General features: G+C 35.0%; 3 protein-coding genes and 1 long non-coding RNA gene across 4 annotated transcripts; 3 read left to right on the forward strand and 1 right to left on the reverse strand.

The window, feature by feature from the left end:
• The first annotated feature begins 304 nt into the window (after positions 1 to 304).
• Positions 305 to 4,713, forward strand: LOC141834134 (putative serine/threonine protein kinase IREH1). The gene is made up of 6 exons (XM_074721585.1): positions 305 to 376; positions 479 to 535; positions 607 to 780; positions 945 to 1,022; positions 4,048 to 4,213; positions 4,287 to 4,713. Exons 2-5 carry the CDS (start codon positions 491 to 493, stop codon positions 4,129 to 4,131), a joined length of 381 nt encoding a protein of 126 aa, XP_074577686.1. The 5' UTR covers positions 305 to 376; positions 479 to 490; the 3' UTR covers positions 4,132 to 4,213; positions 4,287 to 4,713.
• A 1,280-nt stretch (positions 4,714 to 5,993) lies between these two features.
• On the forward strand, positions 5,994 to 7,613 carry LOC141833785 (ACD11 homolog protein-like). The gene is made up of 4 exons (XM_074721282.1): positions 5,994 to 6,332; positions 6,534 to 6,706; positions 6,951 to 7,096; positions 7,290 to 7,613. Exons 1-4 carry the CDS (start codon positions 6,099 to 6,101, stop codon positions 7,394 to 7,396), a joined length of 660 nt encoding a protein of 219 aa, XP_074577383.1. The 5' UTR covers positions 5,994 to 6,098; the 3' UTR covers positions 7,397 to 7,613.
• Positions 7,614 to 10,763: 3,150 nt separating this feature from the next.
• LOC141832826 (uncharacterized) lies at positions 10,764 to 11,544 on the forward strand. The gene is made up of 3 exons (XR_012602153.1): positions 10,764 to 10,959; positions 11,038 to 11,113; positions 11,285 to 11,544. It is a non-coding gene; the product is annotated as an uncharacterized LOC141832826 (long non-coding RNA).
• A 192-nt stretch (positions 11,545 to 11,736) lies between these two features.
• LOC141833424 (large ribosomal subunit protein uL29w-like) lies at positions 11,737 to 13,698 on the reverse strand. The gene is made up of 4 exons (XM_074720859.1): positions 13,575 to 13,698; positions 13,349 to 13,484; positions 13,082 to 13,238; positions 11,737 to 12,018 (listed from the first exon to the last, which is right to left on the reverse strand). The coding sequence occupies exons 1-4, from the start codon at positions 13,576 to 13,578 to the stop codon at positions 11,941 to 11,943; spliced, it is 375 nt and encodes a 124-aa protein (XP_074576960.1). The 5' UTR covers positions 13,579 to 13,698; the 3' UTR covers positions 11,737 to 11,940.
• Positions 13,699 to 14,730: the final 1,032 nt, after the last annotated feature.

Below are 14,730 nucleotides of genomic sequence, written 5' to 3' on the forward strand. Positions count from 1 at the left end.
ATTTTTTAAGAATACAATTCTTTTCCTTTTAATAATATTATATAAATTTTATTTATTTATTCAATTGTGCTATTCAACAAAATAAGAAAAAAAGTTGGTTATTGAAAATAAAAATTCATTTATAGTGAATATAGTTTTTTCAAGAATGTGCTATTGTTTCTCTGCAGCCCTAAATTGTGTGTTGCGCATATTTCATTGTGAAACATGAGTTTTATTTGCCATAAAGGTTATCTATTGTCTTGTTCATTTATTTGGTCTTAAACGCTTGGTTGCAGTAGATATTTAGGACCTGAAATTGATTCATGATTGTTGTCAATTTTTCAGATTATTGACTGAGGATCCTCATCAAAGACTTGGAGCTGAAGGTGCATCTGAAGTAAGTGTCTTGACATTGCCACTAACAATGAGTGCATTTCATTGTCTAGTTATATGTGGTGTGCTTGATGATCTTAATTTTTATGTGTATGCACTTTTCCAGGTGAAGGAACATATGTTTTTTAAAGATATCAATTGGGACACACTAGCGAGGCAGAAGGTCATCCAATTACTGTTATCCTGTTTGCCTTACTATGTGCTTAAATATACTGATGCTGCAATTTTCTTCAGGCTGCATTTGTTCCTTCATCCGATAATGCACTAGATACCAGCTATTTCACTAGTCGTTATTCTTGGAATCCTTCAGATGAACGGATATATGAAGCCAGTGAATTTGAATATTCTAGTGATGATGGAAGTATAAGTGGAAACAGTAGTTGTATAAGCAACAATCATGATGAACTGGTATAAAAACTCAAATTTTGATGTTTTGATTTGCCTAAATTTCATACTTGCTCACTAGTCCCTAATCAAAATTTCAATTGTATTGCCATTTTGATAAATTTGTAGTTTATAGTAGAATAATGTTGCTCTGAATATTTTCTCCCTCTGTGAATTATCTTAATCAGGGTGATGAATGTGGAGGAATTGCTGAGTTTGATTCTAACTCGTCCGTTAATTATTCATTTAGTAACTTCTCTTTCAAGGTAATTTTAGATCAATAAATACTATCTTCTCATGTTCGCTCTTTTTCTTTCTTTTTTCTTTTTAAATTCGTCGCTTGGAAGTACTATGAACATTCTCCAGGGTTACTTGACAAAGTATTGATAATGGAAATCAGTAGAGACAAGGTAGCAATGTGATGATATTATCATGCATTATTCAGGAGATAAACTTTTAAGATTAACTTCCAGTGCAAATGTTGAATCAAATTTTACTAGTGAACCCCCCAAATATTTGATGTGCCAGAAAAATGTGAATGGTGGACCTTCATAAACAATTTTTGATATGTATCTTTCATTCAAACTTCCAGTGCAAATGTTGAATCAAATTTTACTAGTGAATCCCCAAATATTTGATGTGCCAGAAAAATGTGAATGGTGGACCTTCATAAACAATTTTTGATATGCGTCTTTCATTCACCTTGAAAAGATGTAAATTTTAAAAGAGGATATAAACACAGATGTGGTTTTTTTACCTACAAGTGTTGGTTTTAATTTTTCAAGGATGTTGACACGATAGATGGTAAAGCTTCTACAATCAAACATGTTAATCTTTTTGTGATTGATTGCTTTTCATCACTCATTATTTCACTGCCATACCATGATTGACTGCTTTCCATCACTCGTCATTTCACTGCTATACCACATCGGGTAATAAGTTTGAATTTGGTGTTTGTTTGCATAGAATTTAGAATTCTATAGGTTTTAACAGAGTTTCTCCAGCAGCCTGATAGCTACCCTCTGTGTCAATCCTAGTAATCTTTAGCAGGCATCAATCCTTTACATGAACTTACATGGCAAGCACATTAATGATTCATCAGCAAGGGAAAGTAATGTACATATGTATAATTGGGCCTTTTCTTGTTTGTGTAGTTTGTTAGGACACAATGATTGACCAACTTATTGATTTGGGATAATAATATTATTCCGTCATTGTAAAACTAATCAGGTACTGGTAATGGCATGATGGGCATAGAATATGCTCCTGAGAGGCCACATTAGTGATTCTAAAACCTGGATTTTCATTTTGGAAAAAAATCCAAAAAAACTAAAATACATACACCTTTTCCCTTGGTCTAGTGCTTGTGGCCATTTAAGGGTGGTCTGAGAGTTTCAAACCTCCTGCTAGCACGTGATTGATTTTTATTCAATGCTAATATATTTATATATAAATTTTCTGTAACTTATGTTATCATTTGTATGTTCTTATATATCTTTGACTATATTTCATTTTTATATTGCAAAATAATTTATTTTAATTTTAATATTTTTACAGAATTTATATAAATATTTGATTCTTCTAAAAATTTAAATAATCATTTTATGGGTTAACTGGTTCAATGACTTCAACCAATTGAACAATTGTAGTTTCAATTTGAGAACATTGGGCTACATGTATATCCTTTGTGGGATCCCAGGACATATTCGTGCTATTGATACCGTATTGGACATCATATTACATATCTCTACAATACAGTCAGGCCCACTGATCTACCTGGGCTTTTACTTAAGTTTATCCTTTACATATTGTTATTTTTCACCTTTTCTGAACATGGTTGGAGATGGAAAATTACAACCTGGCATGTATAAATCACAAAAATTGTTTCATGTATCTTATTTAATAGAACCTACGGTGTAGGTATTTTGTTTTAATTAGACATCTTAAGTATAATTATGTCAGGTACTGAATTTTGTCATGGTTGGTTGAAAAAGAAAATTCACATTTCTTGTAGTGGAATCAGGATTTTATAGATGACCTGCATAGTTGAGAGGCAGTTATGATAAGTCTCAGACTCTATAATTCTCATGTATTGCTGGCCAAAATACATGTAGTTAGTTGAGAGGCAGTTTTATGAAAGCCTCGGACTCTATAATTCTCATGTATTGCTTGGCCAAAATACATATTGTGGTGTCTTCTTGGCCCATTGTTTTTGCCATCTGTTTAGCTGATGAAGTTTTGCCTATCCCATCTGACTGGATTGATCCCAATTGCAAATGTGATGAAATCATGCAAAGCTGCTTTGAAAAAACCAGGTCTAGATCTGGAACTAATCCTCATTCCATTCACATGACATGGACTGAGGATTAGCTCCAGATCAATAGGTTTGGATTCCATGCTCTTGAATATATCACCAAATGCCTGATTTTTCACATGCACCAAATATTTGTTACCCAGCTACATCCCTTCACTTCTATTGACAGGATCACAATGACACTTGAATATATCACCAAATGCCTGATTTTGACATGCACCAAATATTTGTTACCCAACTACATCCCTCCACTTTTATTGACATGATCACAACTATTTCCTCTAACTGACATTCATCTTGTCATAGTTGGTCACAGGACTTAATACTGCTGTGAGGCTCTATAGCAACATTACAGTGACTTTTTCTGTTATTTATATACCATCGTGGTTTTAAAACTAAAATGTTTTATTTCTCCAAAATCATCAGAAAATTTCCACAATGTACAAGCTCTTTTATTGCCAAAATTTGTTGCAACAAAAATGACAGTTACTTTGCAACTTAAAAGGCCAATATAAGTTGGCTGACAACATGTCAATAATCAATCAGTGTTATCTTGTCAGAACAAGGTGAGGACAAGAGCAATGTTATAGTAGGAATCTTGGTTGTGTTTATTACTGTCAGGAGTCGAGACATTTTTCATAAGAAAATTAAGGTATACCGTATCAATGCTGTCTACAGGGAAGACTAATAGATCTTATCATTTCATTAAATTCTGTACAAGGCTGCACCTTGATTCTCCAGTAATATTCAAAATTTTCAAATCACTTTTAATTCACTTAATTCATCATTTTAAAACATTATCTATGTAAATCTGGTTTTAAACTTCGCTTGCAAAATTAATTATGTTTTTGGGAGGCTGATAGAATAATCAACTTTTTTATACTTTGCAAAAAATTGTTGCTGAAGTAACATAGATATGCCTTTTGAACTTTGCATTTATGTTAACCTGATTCTGATATCCCTTCTTTGGTGATTAGAATCTGTCACAGCTTGCATCAATCAACTATGATATTCTCAGCAAGGGTTTCAAGGATGATCTGCGGACTAAACCTGAAACTTAAGTTGGATTCCTTTTGAATGCTTTATGATTTAAACATCTTTTCTGAAAGAAAAAACTTCATATCTCATGTACATCTTGTAAATGTAAGTGAAAAGGACTTTATAAACATTTTCTTATTATTTCTCCTGCTGATTCCAGTTCTTTTTTCTTTTCTAGAGTTACAGGCCGAAGTCAACTGCGGGATGGTGCCTTTCATCATGTGGGCCGTTGTTGCAATGCCTGCCTACAATTTCAGTGTAGCAAAGAATCTTTTTGATTCCGTATGGGGCTTTGCTAATGAGAGTGTCGTCAGATGAGAACTGCATCTACGGTGGAAAATTGCAGATATTCACTTTGATTGGTAATATCTCCAACTAGCCATGATGTCTTCTGAGAGTCTTGTACAGGGGGAAGAGTGAGAGGACTGGTCCTTTATGCTCTATGGATTATATTGGCGAACCAATACTATGTTCTTTCACTAATTTATGTCCCTTGCAAGAAGATGAGATCACAAACCCGCCTGTGGCTTACCAGAGTCCTTTTTCGTCGATGTATGCCACACTGTATACCACATTAATCATGTCAATGCAGTCAATTTTGTACATCTGCCGGCATCCCTGTATGTATGAGAAAGCTCATCTATAGCTTAACAGGACGGAGATGTCACGGGCTTAGCATGGGCTACTAGCATCATAAATGAATATGATGTTGGTGAATAAAATCATCAGCATTCAGATAATATGAAGTTTGGACACTAATTAGGTCATAATTAGATAACAGTTATTGGCTCGGATTAAACCAGTCACTTGTGTGTGGTTTCCCTAATCCCTACCAGTAGCTGTTATTGAACATTAGTTTTTCATTCATCTAAAATTGATTTTGAAAATTTTATGGTAACTACGTATGATGAGTCCGGGTATCCTACTCACCGTCTATAGGTGATTCATGAGTGTTTATTGTTTTAATTTTTTTAATTTTTAATTTTTTACGTGAGAATCTTAAAATTCTAAATGTTTTTTAAAAATATTAAATTAATTTGTCACATCTGAGTTACTCATGGAATGGTAATCCCTAATAATTTTTTCCATTGTTGAATAATGATTTCTTTCTTTTATGAAAATCAATTTTCGAAAAAGACTTGCCGTAGGACAGTGAGATTTGCAGGAACACTAATTAGCATAATTTTTTTTCTACTAGAATTTTTTTTTATAGTAGGTGGCAAACCATCTCGATACAGTTTATGGATACAAACAATAAATAGTCCCCACGGATGGGTTTGGGATCAATTTTCAAGAGATGCAAAATACCTCATTCATTGCCTCACCTCTATAGGTGCTATTGTTATTGGATGAAATTTTTATGATTTATCTCCTTAGAAGTGTGGGATCGCCCTGAAGGGACCGTCAAAATGACTGTTTTATCTTTTGCTACCAATGGATACAAATAGCAGATAATTTGCTTGTCTTTGATGCTATGGAATCATGTTTTCGATAGTAATTTGATTGGCTTTTTTGGTCTTCTTTTTTAAAATTGGGTGTCGTTTAATCTTAATTATTTGATTGTAAAAGAATTTGGCCAAATATCTTTAGCGCAATAAAATAATTTGGTTAAGCAATTGGATTAAATTTGCTTAGTCAAGTAATTAGTACACGATAGCTATGCAAGTAGTACAAGCATTTCACGAAACAATATATTATTAAATCCCGAGAAGGGATAAATTTATATATATTTATTTATTTATTATGTCTATTTCTTTACAACACAAGGGCATCCGCTTCCCGCGGATTTCAGTTCAGCTCCTCCGATGCCTTTTAGGCGTCCCGAATATTCTGCCCTTCTTCTTCTCTCCTCCTCCTTCACCGCCCTTTTCCCTCCCTCCCTCGCCTTCCAAGAACAACTGCACAAGGACCCTCCCTCTTCGTTGATTTCGCGATGCTCGTTTGACCATGGCCGACAGTAGTTTATTTGGCATCTGATTGATTGCTAATCATGGGGGAGGAACCGCCCTCGGATCTCGCGGCGGATGGGGCAGCTGCCCCCGCGAGGCCGCTCGCCGTCGTGGCGTCCGCCTTTGAGGGTATATCACGGATGATCGACTGCGATAGCGATGGTAGCGGCGATCTCCGCCTCGCTCCCTTCTCCAACGCCTGCTCCCTCGTCACCGTCCTCTTCGGCTGCCTCGGCCTCGCCTTCAAGTTTGCCGAATTGGAGTACGCTTCCAAGGTTATCGTTTCTTGTAGGTTAAGATTTCTGGAGATAAACAAGAGATTCTTCTGCATAAGTTTTTCTTATTGAATTCCATAATTTGACCTAAACAATCCTGAAAGCATAGTTTGATCTCTGCCCTCTTGACGGAATCAGTAAAATTGGAAATAGAGATCAGAAATTAAGATACTAACTCCTTGTTCATGTTGATTTTCTCAGGTAAATGACTTGATAGAAGCATCAAAGACCTATGATACATTAAGCAGTATTCTAGATCATGATATTGAAAATGATTCCGTTAGAAAGCAAGGTAGCCATTCCCGTAACCTTCGCAGAGTCAGGCTAGGTCTTGATCTCGTCAAAGCTTTATTCGAGCAGTATCTGTCATCAAGGTATGTTACCCTCCTTGTCACTCACTTTCTAGTTGCCAAAGTTGGACATTACCAATGAGAATAATACATCTTGTTCAGTACATTACTTGCTCAAAACATCTTCTCCGAGTACATTTAATTCTGAACTCAGTTGTTTTCTGTGGATTCAGTCCTTTAGATTTTATCATTTCCTTCCAGTTTTAACAGTTAAAGAACTCAGCAACAGTCCAATGATTTTTTGTCTTAATTTCACAATTTTTTTCAGTGTTTGCTCATTGAAAGAAGCTGCCTCAACTGCTTATGGCCAAGTGTGCGCACCATTTCATGCCTGGACGATCAGAAAGGCAGTTGGTGCTGGGATGTATGCTCTTCCAACAAGGGATCAATTATTACTGAGACTGAATGAAACTGGTTAGTAGCCTCCCTCATTACTTTCTTTCTTTCTTTATTTAAAAGAACTATTTTTTATTTTATTTTCTCTTCTGTGCCATTCTATGGTAGCCTCTCAGATGTACTGAAGGTTTTATTAGCAACTTTCTCAATTTCTGCTTTTACTCTGAATCATGGCTTAAGCACCTTTGTGCATTTCACTGAATCCTTACAGATGATTCTGTGAAGACAGAAATGGAAAGATACATCGATGCGAGCCGACCAATCATTGAATATATTGACAATCTTTTCCTTTCCAGAAACATCACTCTGGACTGGTGACTCATTCATCATCCTTTGTGACACCTTGTTTATTTGGCAATCAAGCAGATGCTAAAGCTTCTTTGGTATCATTTCTTAGAAGTTACAGATACATCTTGATTCTTACGTTTCAACTTACAGATGCTTCTTGTTAACCTTGTGCCATTCAGATGAGGAAAATTATTGTTGCTAGGAGTTAACACTGCTGTAACCTTTTCATACAATTGTATTTATTCCAAGAGTGATGATTCATACCAACTTTGATAACAGAAAATGTCTGAGAAGAAAGATTTATGAAATGTTGTTCATTTGAAGAGAGTGAGAGAGGATAAAAAGTATGGATAAAACTCTCGACTTTCTTTCCAAATCCATGAAGAAACTTTACTCCCTTCATCCTCTAGAGTTTACTATCTACATTTCTCAACATAGAGAACAAGAATTCCGCGATGTAGAGCCATCGAACAAGGTCAATGCAAATCAGGAAAATATGGATATGTGAGCAAAAGAAACCACAGGTTGCTTGACTACCATGATTTTGGTTGACCAGGTTATTTCAGGTTTATCAGGCATCTGGATCTCTAACAATTCTGCAGATCATTCTACTTGATTTTAACATAATGTTTATTTTTGTTAACTAGAACTGTAAGAAAAAGGATTCTCTCATGACCATTTGCTATGCTAATTGAATAAAGCATAAGAATAAGATTGCAACTGAGGAAGCAAATACCTCTCTGTTTGATCCTCTTATGATAACTCAATGCACCACTGTCACGGTTCCATTGTCTGAGAATATAACATCACGTACTTCTCAACAGCAGCCTATAAAAAATTAGTGTGATAAGAAATAAGAAATAAAGTGATCAGAACACATGCAAGTTTAGGATTTAGGATTTAGGGTTTATAATTCAAAAATTATTCAAACAATACATAAACAAATCTGAGAAACACACCATTTCTTTGGGGAAAATCCCCATTAATTTGCTAATAGATCACTTGAGTTTGGGCTAGTCCAAATATATCAGTAGATTGCTAAATCTGAATCATTGTAAATCATTTCCAGCAGATTTCTTTAGTTGCTTAATGTTTATCACATGACTAAAAATTCAATCGTAAATCTCATGTTTGCTATATGACAAAAGGAGGAAAAAACAAAAGCAATTACAAGCTAGTTCATGATCCTACAGGAACTGAATTTTACCTGGCGCATAAAAGCTCAGCATTCTGTTCGTGTGGTACCTAATCAATAACGACAAAATTAACGCAGAATCACATATCCAGATTCTACAATAGTTGATTAAAAAAGGAAGATACAAACTGCTAGAGAGATAAATTGCAGAACGTTTCTCATGAACTTAAGTTCCTCTCGACAGATATGTCAATGGGAAAGCAGTTCATCAGGAAAAAAGTAAATAAATTTCAAGTCCTATCGAATAATGGCATTGCTGAAGCAAAACATGCACTGAGATTTGGGCACTTGCAGTTTGAATCTTAAACCTAGAACAGTTTCCGTCCATCAGTAGATAAGCACCAATCCACATCATCTTGATTGATTCGAGATGGTATAATGGCAATAAATTAGTGCCTCACCAGGGGATCGAGTTTTGGGAGGCATCGATGATCTTGTCCGGCACTCTCTTGTTCAGGTCCCTAAGGATCTCGTTAAGTGGGCGCGTGAAGGAGGAAGGGACAGTATCAAGAGACACCACGTAGTTAGAGTTGGGCCTCCAGCGACGTTATTCTCCATCGCCATAGCCACCGCCTTCCGTCGCCTGGTCCGTGCCGGGTAGTGCGAACGCGCCGCTTCCACGAGGCGGCAGGGGCAGATCGGGCCGAGAATAAGGAGGCACCGGCGACCTCATCAAATGCATCAACGGATCGAGATCTCCGGCGGTGAGCGGAGAGAGAGAGAGGAGGAGGAGGTTGGTGATCGAACGCTTAGGTCTGAGTGTGATTGTGAAGGAGCCTGGTGTACCCACTGCCTCTTCCCCACCCTCCCTCCCTTCCTACCTACCAACCACGCCACTACCCTACTTGTCTAGATGTGCCCTTCATTTCTTGCCATCAAATATATACCAAAGTTCAAATGACATTTAAAATTTAAACTTGAGATGCCTCCAAAAGTTGTAAGTTGTAATCTAATAAAGCTAAATTGCTTCCGGGACATAATTGAGTTGGTTACGATAGAACAGATTTATTGAAATGAGCAAGAGTCGAATCTCGACGAAGCCTAGACAATGTCCTCTTCCGTCGTGGTCAACTGTAACTTCTCGATTTACCTCCTCACATATGATCATAGGACCGACCGTGTGGGACCGTTAGAATGGTGGATTCCACCTTTTACTGACAACGAGCATATAGACCCCAGATTCAAGCGGCGCGAGCAGCAAACAAGCAAAGTCAACCAAAAAACACTCAAAGAACAATAGATCGAGAATAACATGACGCATAGATAGAAAGCTAACCTAATCCAGGAAGGGCGATCCAGGTGAGATAGGAATCCTAATACCGTCTCGGAGCGAGAGATGTCACTCGGCGATCTAGTTTTAAATGCTGGGAAGAGACTAGGCATGACTATTCAGGTCGTTGATGGACTGCTCTTGTCTGGCCCGGCTCATATTTAAAAGTTTTGCTAATTTGAAATAAAGAAATGATATGCAACATGAAAAAATACAACATGAAATCAACATGACACATTCAATTACATGTCTGTGGGTCCCATTGTATGGATGTGGGACCCACTGCATGCAGTGTGTCATGTTGATTTCATATTGTATTTTTTTATGCTGCATATCATTGCTCTTTGAAATAATCCAAAAAAAAAAAAAAGGTCGAAACGATTTTCCCCCCATTTTTATTCATTTATTTATACATATATTATTTTATAGTGATATTTCAAGGCTATACTTTTAAACCTAATAATTCATTTATATTATGAAATATCAATCTAACTAATCTTGAGTTTTCATAATACATACATTTTTTACAAGTTATATATTGTTGTGACTTGCATCTCTTTCCATTTCTATTTTTGAATACTTATTTTGCCTTTTATTACTTACCATCTATGTGTCATTGTAAGACAATTAATGCCCTAATAGTGACTCAAAAAGAACAAACTTCAGCTGAGGCAATAATTAATCAAATGATTTCATTAGCATTTATTGGCAGTTAATACATCTTTTGTTCTGTTTGAGGTGTCTCTTCCTCATAGGCCGCCGTGTCTCTATTATTATTATTATTATTATTATTATTATTATTATTATTATTATTATTAATTTAAAATAAATATAAAATCATTAAATTTTCTTTATGGTTTAAAATTATTAGAGAATAAGAAAGCATATATAATACAGCTCTGCGTTATGATCTCTCAACAGCTAACCTTCTTCCAAAGCATGAAGCAGCTCAGCTTCTCTTGCGCATCCTCTGCGTCGGCAGCAGTATGCACGGTCCTGAGACGGCGCTCGGCAGCAGGGTCAGCCGTCGGTCGGCCAATCGATCGTCCTGCTCCCGCTCTGCTTCATTTGAAATCTGGAGCTGTCTCCGGAGCAACAGCGTCTTCTTCTGCTACTTGCCAAGAACAAGTTAAACTGATGATCTTGATTCGTTTTGGTTGTAGTTGGGATTATTATTGACCGATATCGAAATTGTGTTGCTGAAAGGTTGTGCACTTGAGGGTGTCTTTGCACTGCAAGGCTTGTGAAAGGGAGATCAGGAAGCACATCTCCAAGATGGAAGGTTAGAATTTGATTTTATGAATTAAAAGCAAGCAATATTACTATTATTATTAATTAAAAAGTTAATTATTTGTTCTTACAAACTAAATAGATGAACAAATGAAAGAATAAAATAATTTTATTTGTTCATTTATTCATTTTTTTATGGGTCGTTGTTCTATCAACCTTGCAGGGGTGACATCATTTAAGGTGGATTTGGCGAAAAAGAAAGTGACTGTGGTTGGAATGCTCACACCGCTTGAAGTTCTACGCAATATCTCTAAGGTCAAAAGTGCTCAATTTTGGCCTTCACCTCCACTCACACCACTATGATCTATCTAGTTAAGTTGATCTCAACACACTCTGTTCGAGTTCATTTGCTAAAATTAAATAAGTTTGAACACATCTATCAGTTCTACATCTTTTGTGTTTGTAGCTATGCAGTTGAATCTAGTTGAGTTCATTTACTCAAATTTGAAAAGTTCAAGGTAATCTTCTAGTAATTCTCTTAAGAACAGATTGTTAAAGTTTATAAATTATCTTTATTAGGAATGCTAAATTTTCTCTAGGCCTTAAGAGATCAAAATGTCATCAAAATAGTTTTACAAAAAGAATATCTAGACAAATACATGAAGAATTTTAGAGTGACAACAAAGGAAAATATGTCCTTTAATAATTTATAAATTAAAGGTAGTTCAAAGTTTGAAACACAAACTCAAGAACAACAAATAACAAAATTTTAATGATGCATAGCTCAAGCACTGAGACCTAATCATAAATTTTAAAGTCGATAACCAACTTCAAAAGCACATAACAATATCTTCAATGGTAGAGCAGGAGCATAAGATACTAATTTGCTAAAAGGGCATACTTTCTCTTTGGGAAGTACATCGCTCTTTTCTTCTCACGTTCAGTCTTCAAAGATTCCTGCGTTTGTTGCAACAGAACATCAATAAATTTTTAAGGGGGGGAAAATAATTGCAATATCATGGAAAACAAGTCTAGTTAAATTCAACAAGAAAACCATGATTTGCGTATGCTTGACTCAAATTACAACTACAATATTTGTTAGCCTCTTGAAAATGATAGTGACAATATTTACTTCCTTAGACATCTTGCCAATGTCTCTCTTGTTCTCGTACCTTGATGCATGAATCTTCACAATTAATGGGAATGTTTGGCCACAGCACATTTCATGATGGCTTCAAATAGCAATCACAGTTGTAATTCAACAAGCAACAACTCATAAAATATCAGGATTTATACCTTTAACCAACTGATATACTTCTATGCTAATACTCCAATCAATTCGATTTTATATAATCACATTGAACATCAAAATGCACCATGATGTTGGATTTAGTTGGAGGAGAGGAAATAGAAAGTTAAAATGGTGAAAGTGAAGTGAATATAACTAGTAAATAATTCACAATTCATTTCAGTCCATTGCTACTAGATTTGGACAGAAATAAAATAGAGAAAATGGATGAAAACAATTTCCTTCCTCTTCTCTATCCCCTTCTGAGTAAACAACATAATTTCTTTCATTTTTGGTCCTCTCTTCCATCCAAGTAAGCACAGCATAAGAATACACATGCAAACCAGGATAGCCTTATTTTCAAAACCTGAGCTCTTTATATCTCTCTTTCTTTCACATTTCATAAGTGATCACTACTGTTCTCTGAAAACATAAAAAATCTACATCTCTGCTTCAGGCAAGTATAGATGATGTCAATAAAGGATATGACATTCAATCCACCGATTGTGGAGTGAACGTAGATCCTCGACACTAATTAATGTTCAATGCAAATAAAAATGATGCTTCTTTCTAATCATGGTTATTATCGTTAAATACAGTGCTATTTTCAACCAGAATAGATAACAAATAAGATGAAAATCTTAACACGACAAAATCCTAGCACCAACAACAGACATAGTATGAAGAGTCAAGCTATATGAATGTGTTGGATAAATAACAGAAAGAAGTTACCTGATGCTTGGTGAGACGGCGGCGGATGGCTCGTGTCTTCTTGGGGCGGAGATCCAACGGGAGGAGCTTCTTATTCTTGTAGGCCTCCCTCAACGCCGCTTTCTGCTTCTGGGAAATGACAGTAAGCACGCGAGCGATCGACAGCCTAACCACCTTTCTGCCAACTCAATCACAGATCCAAACTTTCAGAGGGTAATCACAATTATCCAATGCAAAAGTGCAATTTTAAAAAATAAAAAATAAAAAGTCTAGCAACGTATGACTGACATCTTCGAGAGCTTGTTGGGCGCGCCGCCGGTGACCTTAGCAACGCGGAGAAGTGAGAGCTCATTCTTAAGGTCCTTCAATTGGGTCTGGAGTTCCGTCTTGGACTTCCCTCGGAGTTCGTGGACCTTGATCCTCGCTATCACCAAACAAGCAATAGATATTGAACGACTACCCTTCGAAGGGATCAAGAGAGAAAGTTGCAAATTAACAGAGATCGAAAGCTTACCCATTGCAATCGAGTCGCTTCTCCCTCTTCGAGGGGTTCACTTCCGCCGCCGTTCTGCCGCCGCCGACAAAACCTAATCGACCGACGACGAGGAAGTTATATACAGCAGATTGGAACCCTAACCGTAACTCATAGGAAAAAAAATATTTTACTATATATTTTTTTAATTATATTTATCTTTTAAAAATACAAATACAAAATCATTTATAAAGAAGTAAATAAAGCAATATATACAAATAAATATACGTTGTATGCGACTTTAAAGTTTTTCGATTTATCTTCTCATAAATGATGATGGAACCGATCGTGTGGGGTTATTAGGTGATAGATTCCACCTTTACAGAAGAGAATCATGACTTTCTTATTGTAATTTGAATTTCCTCTACATTTCTATTTATAATCTTCAATTTATGCTTTCGTAAAGTTGCCTTATTGACGGTTAGGGATAAGTAAAATTTAATTAAATCCTAATCGAATTTAAAATTTTAATTTGATTATTTTAATATTTTAATTTTTTTAAAAAATAATTATATCGCTTAAATTTTAATTTTAAAATTTTTTATTTGATTAAATCGAATAAATTAAAATAATAAATAAATTTCTAAGAAAGTAAATCTATAAATACTTAATTAATCAGTAAATCTCCTATAATACTAAAAAAATTATTATTTTAATTTTCAATTGAATCAATAGATATTTTATAGATTCTATTTGTTTAATTTTTATTTAAAAATTTGATCGATTTGATTAGTTAAAAAAAATTTAATTTATTCAGTTTTAATTAATTTGGTACAGTTTGATTTTAATCGAATACTCAGTCCTTTAATTGTTCTGTTTAATGACAAGATCATTCACAACCCACTCCCATTATAACATCCTCCACCTCATTAAAAAACATAGAGTTTACTGTCAGATACTCGTTATAAAAACATATCTCTTTCACTCATATTCCTTTTAACATTAATACTCATTATTTATGGTTTTCACCGTCCACTCAATCATTTTAAAATTATATCATATTAAATAAATATATTTTAAAAATATTATTATTATTATTATTATTAATCTTATTTTTAAAATAATAATTTACTATTTTAAAAAAATAATATTAAAATTTTTATTCAATTTTAAAATAGTTATTTTAATAAAACTAACT

The sequence above is a fragment of the Curcuma longa genome, chromosome 8, assembly GCF_044706935.1.
Source record: "Curcuma longa cultivar G26 ecotype Majalengka, Jawa Barat chromosome 8, ITB_CL_G26_1.1, whole genome shotgun sequence".
Lineage (NCBI taxonomy): Eukaryota > Viridiplantae > Streptophyta > Magnoliopsida > Zingiberales > Zingiberaceae > Curcuma > Curcuma longa.

Bases quoted from the DNA above. Each gene is read 5' to 3' on its own strand.
- LOC141834134 (XM_074721585.1), top strand. From the start codon at position 491: ATGTTTTTTAAAGATATCAATTGGGACACACTAGCGAGGCAGAAG. The intron at 536-606 runs GTCATCCAATTA...AATTTTCTTCAG, and splicing joins ACACACTAGCGAGGCAGAAG to GCTGCATTTGTTCCTTCATC. The intron at 1,023-4,047 runs GTAATTTTAGAT...TTTGGTGATTAG, and splicing joins TTAGTAACTTCTCTTTCAAG to AATCTGTCACAGCTTGCATC.
- LOC141833785 (XM_074721282.1), top strand. From the start codon at position 6,099: ATGGGGGAGGAACCGCCCTCGGATCTCGCGGCGGATGGGGCAGCTGCC. The intron at 6,333-6,533 runs GTTATCGTTTCT...TGATTTTCTCAG, and splicing joins AATTGGAGTACGCTTCCAAG to GTAAATGACTTGATAGAAGC. The intron at 7,097-7,289 runs GTTAGTAGCCTC...GAATCCTTACAG, and splicing joins ACTGAGACTGAATGAAACTG to ATGATTCTGTGAAGACAGAA.
- LOC141833424 (XM_074720859.1), bottom strand. The intron at 13,239-13,348 runs GTCAGTCATACG...TTGAGTTGGCAG, and splicing joins CCCAACAAGCTCTCGAAGAT to AAAGGTGGTTAGGCTGTCGA. The intron at 12,019-13,081 runs GTAACTTCTTTC...CAACAAACGCAG, and splicing joins GCCGTCTCACCAAGCATCAG to GAATCTTTGAAGACTGAACG.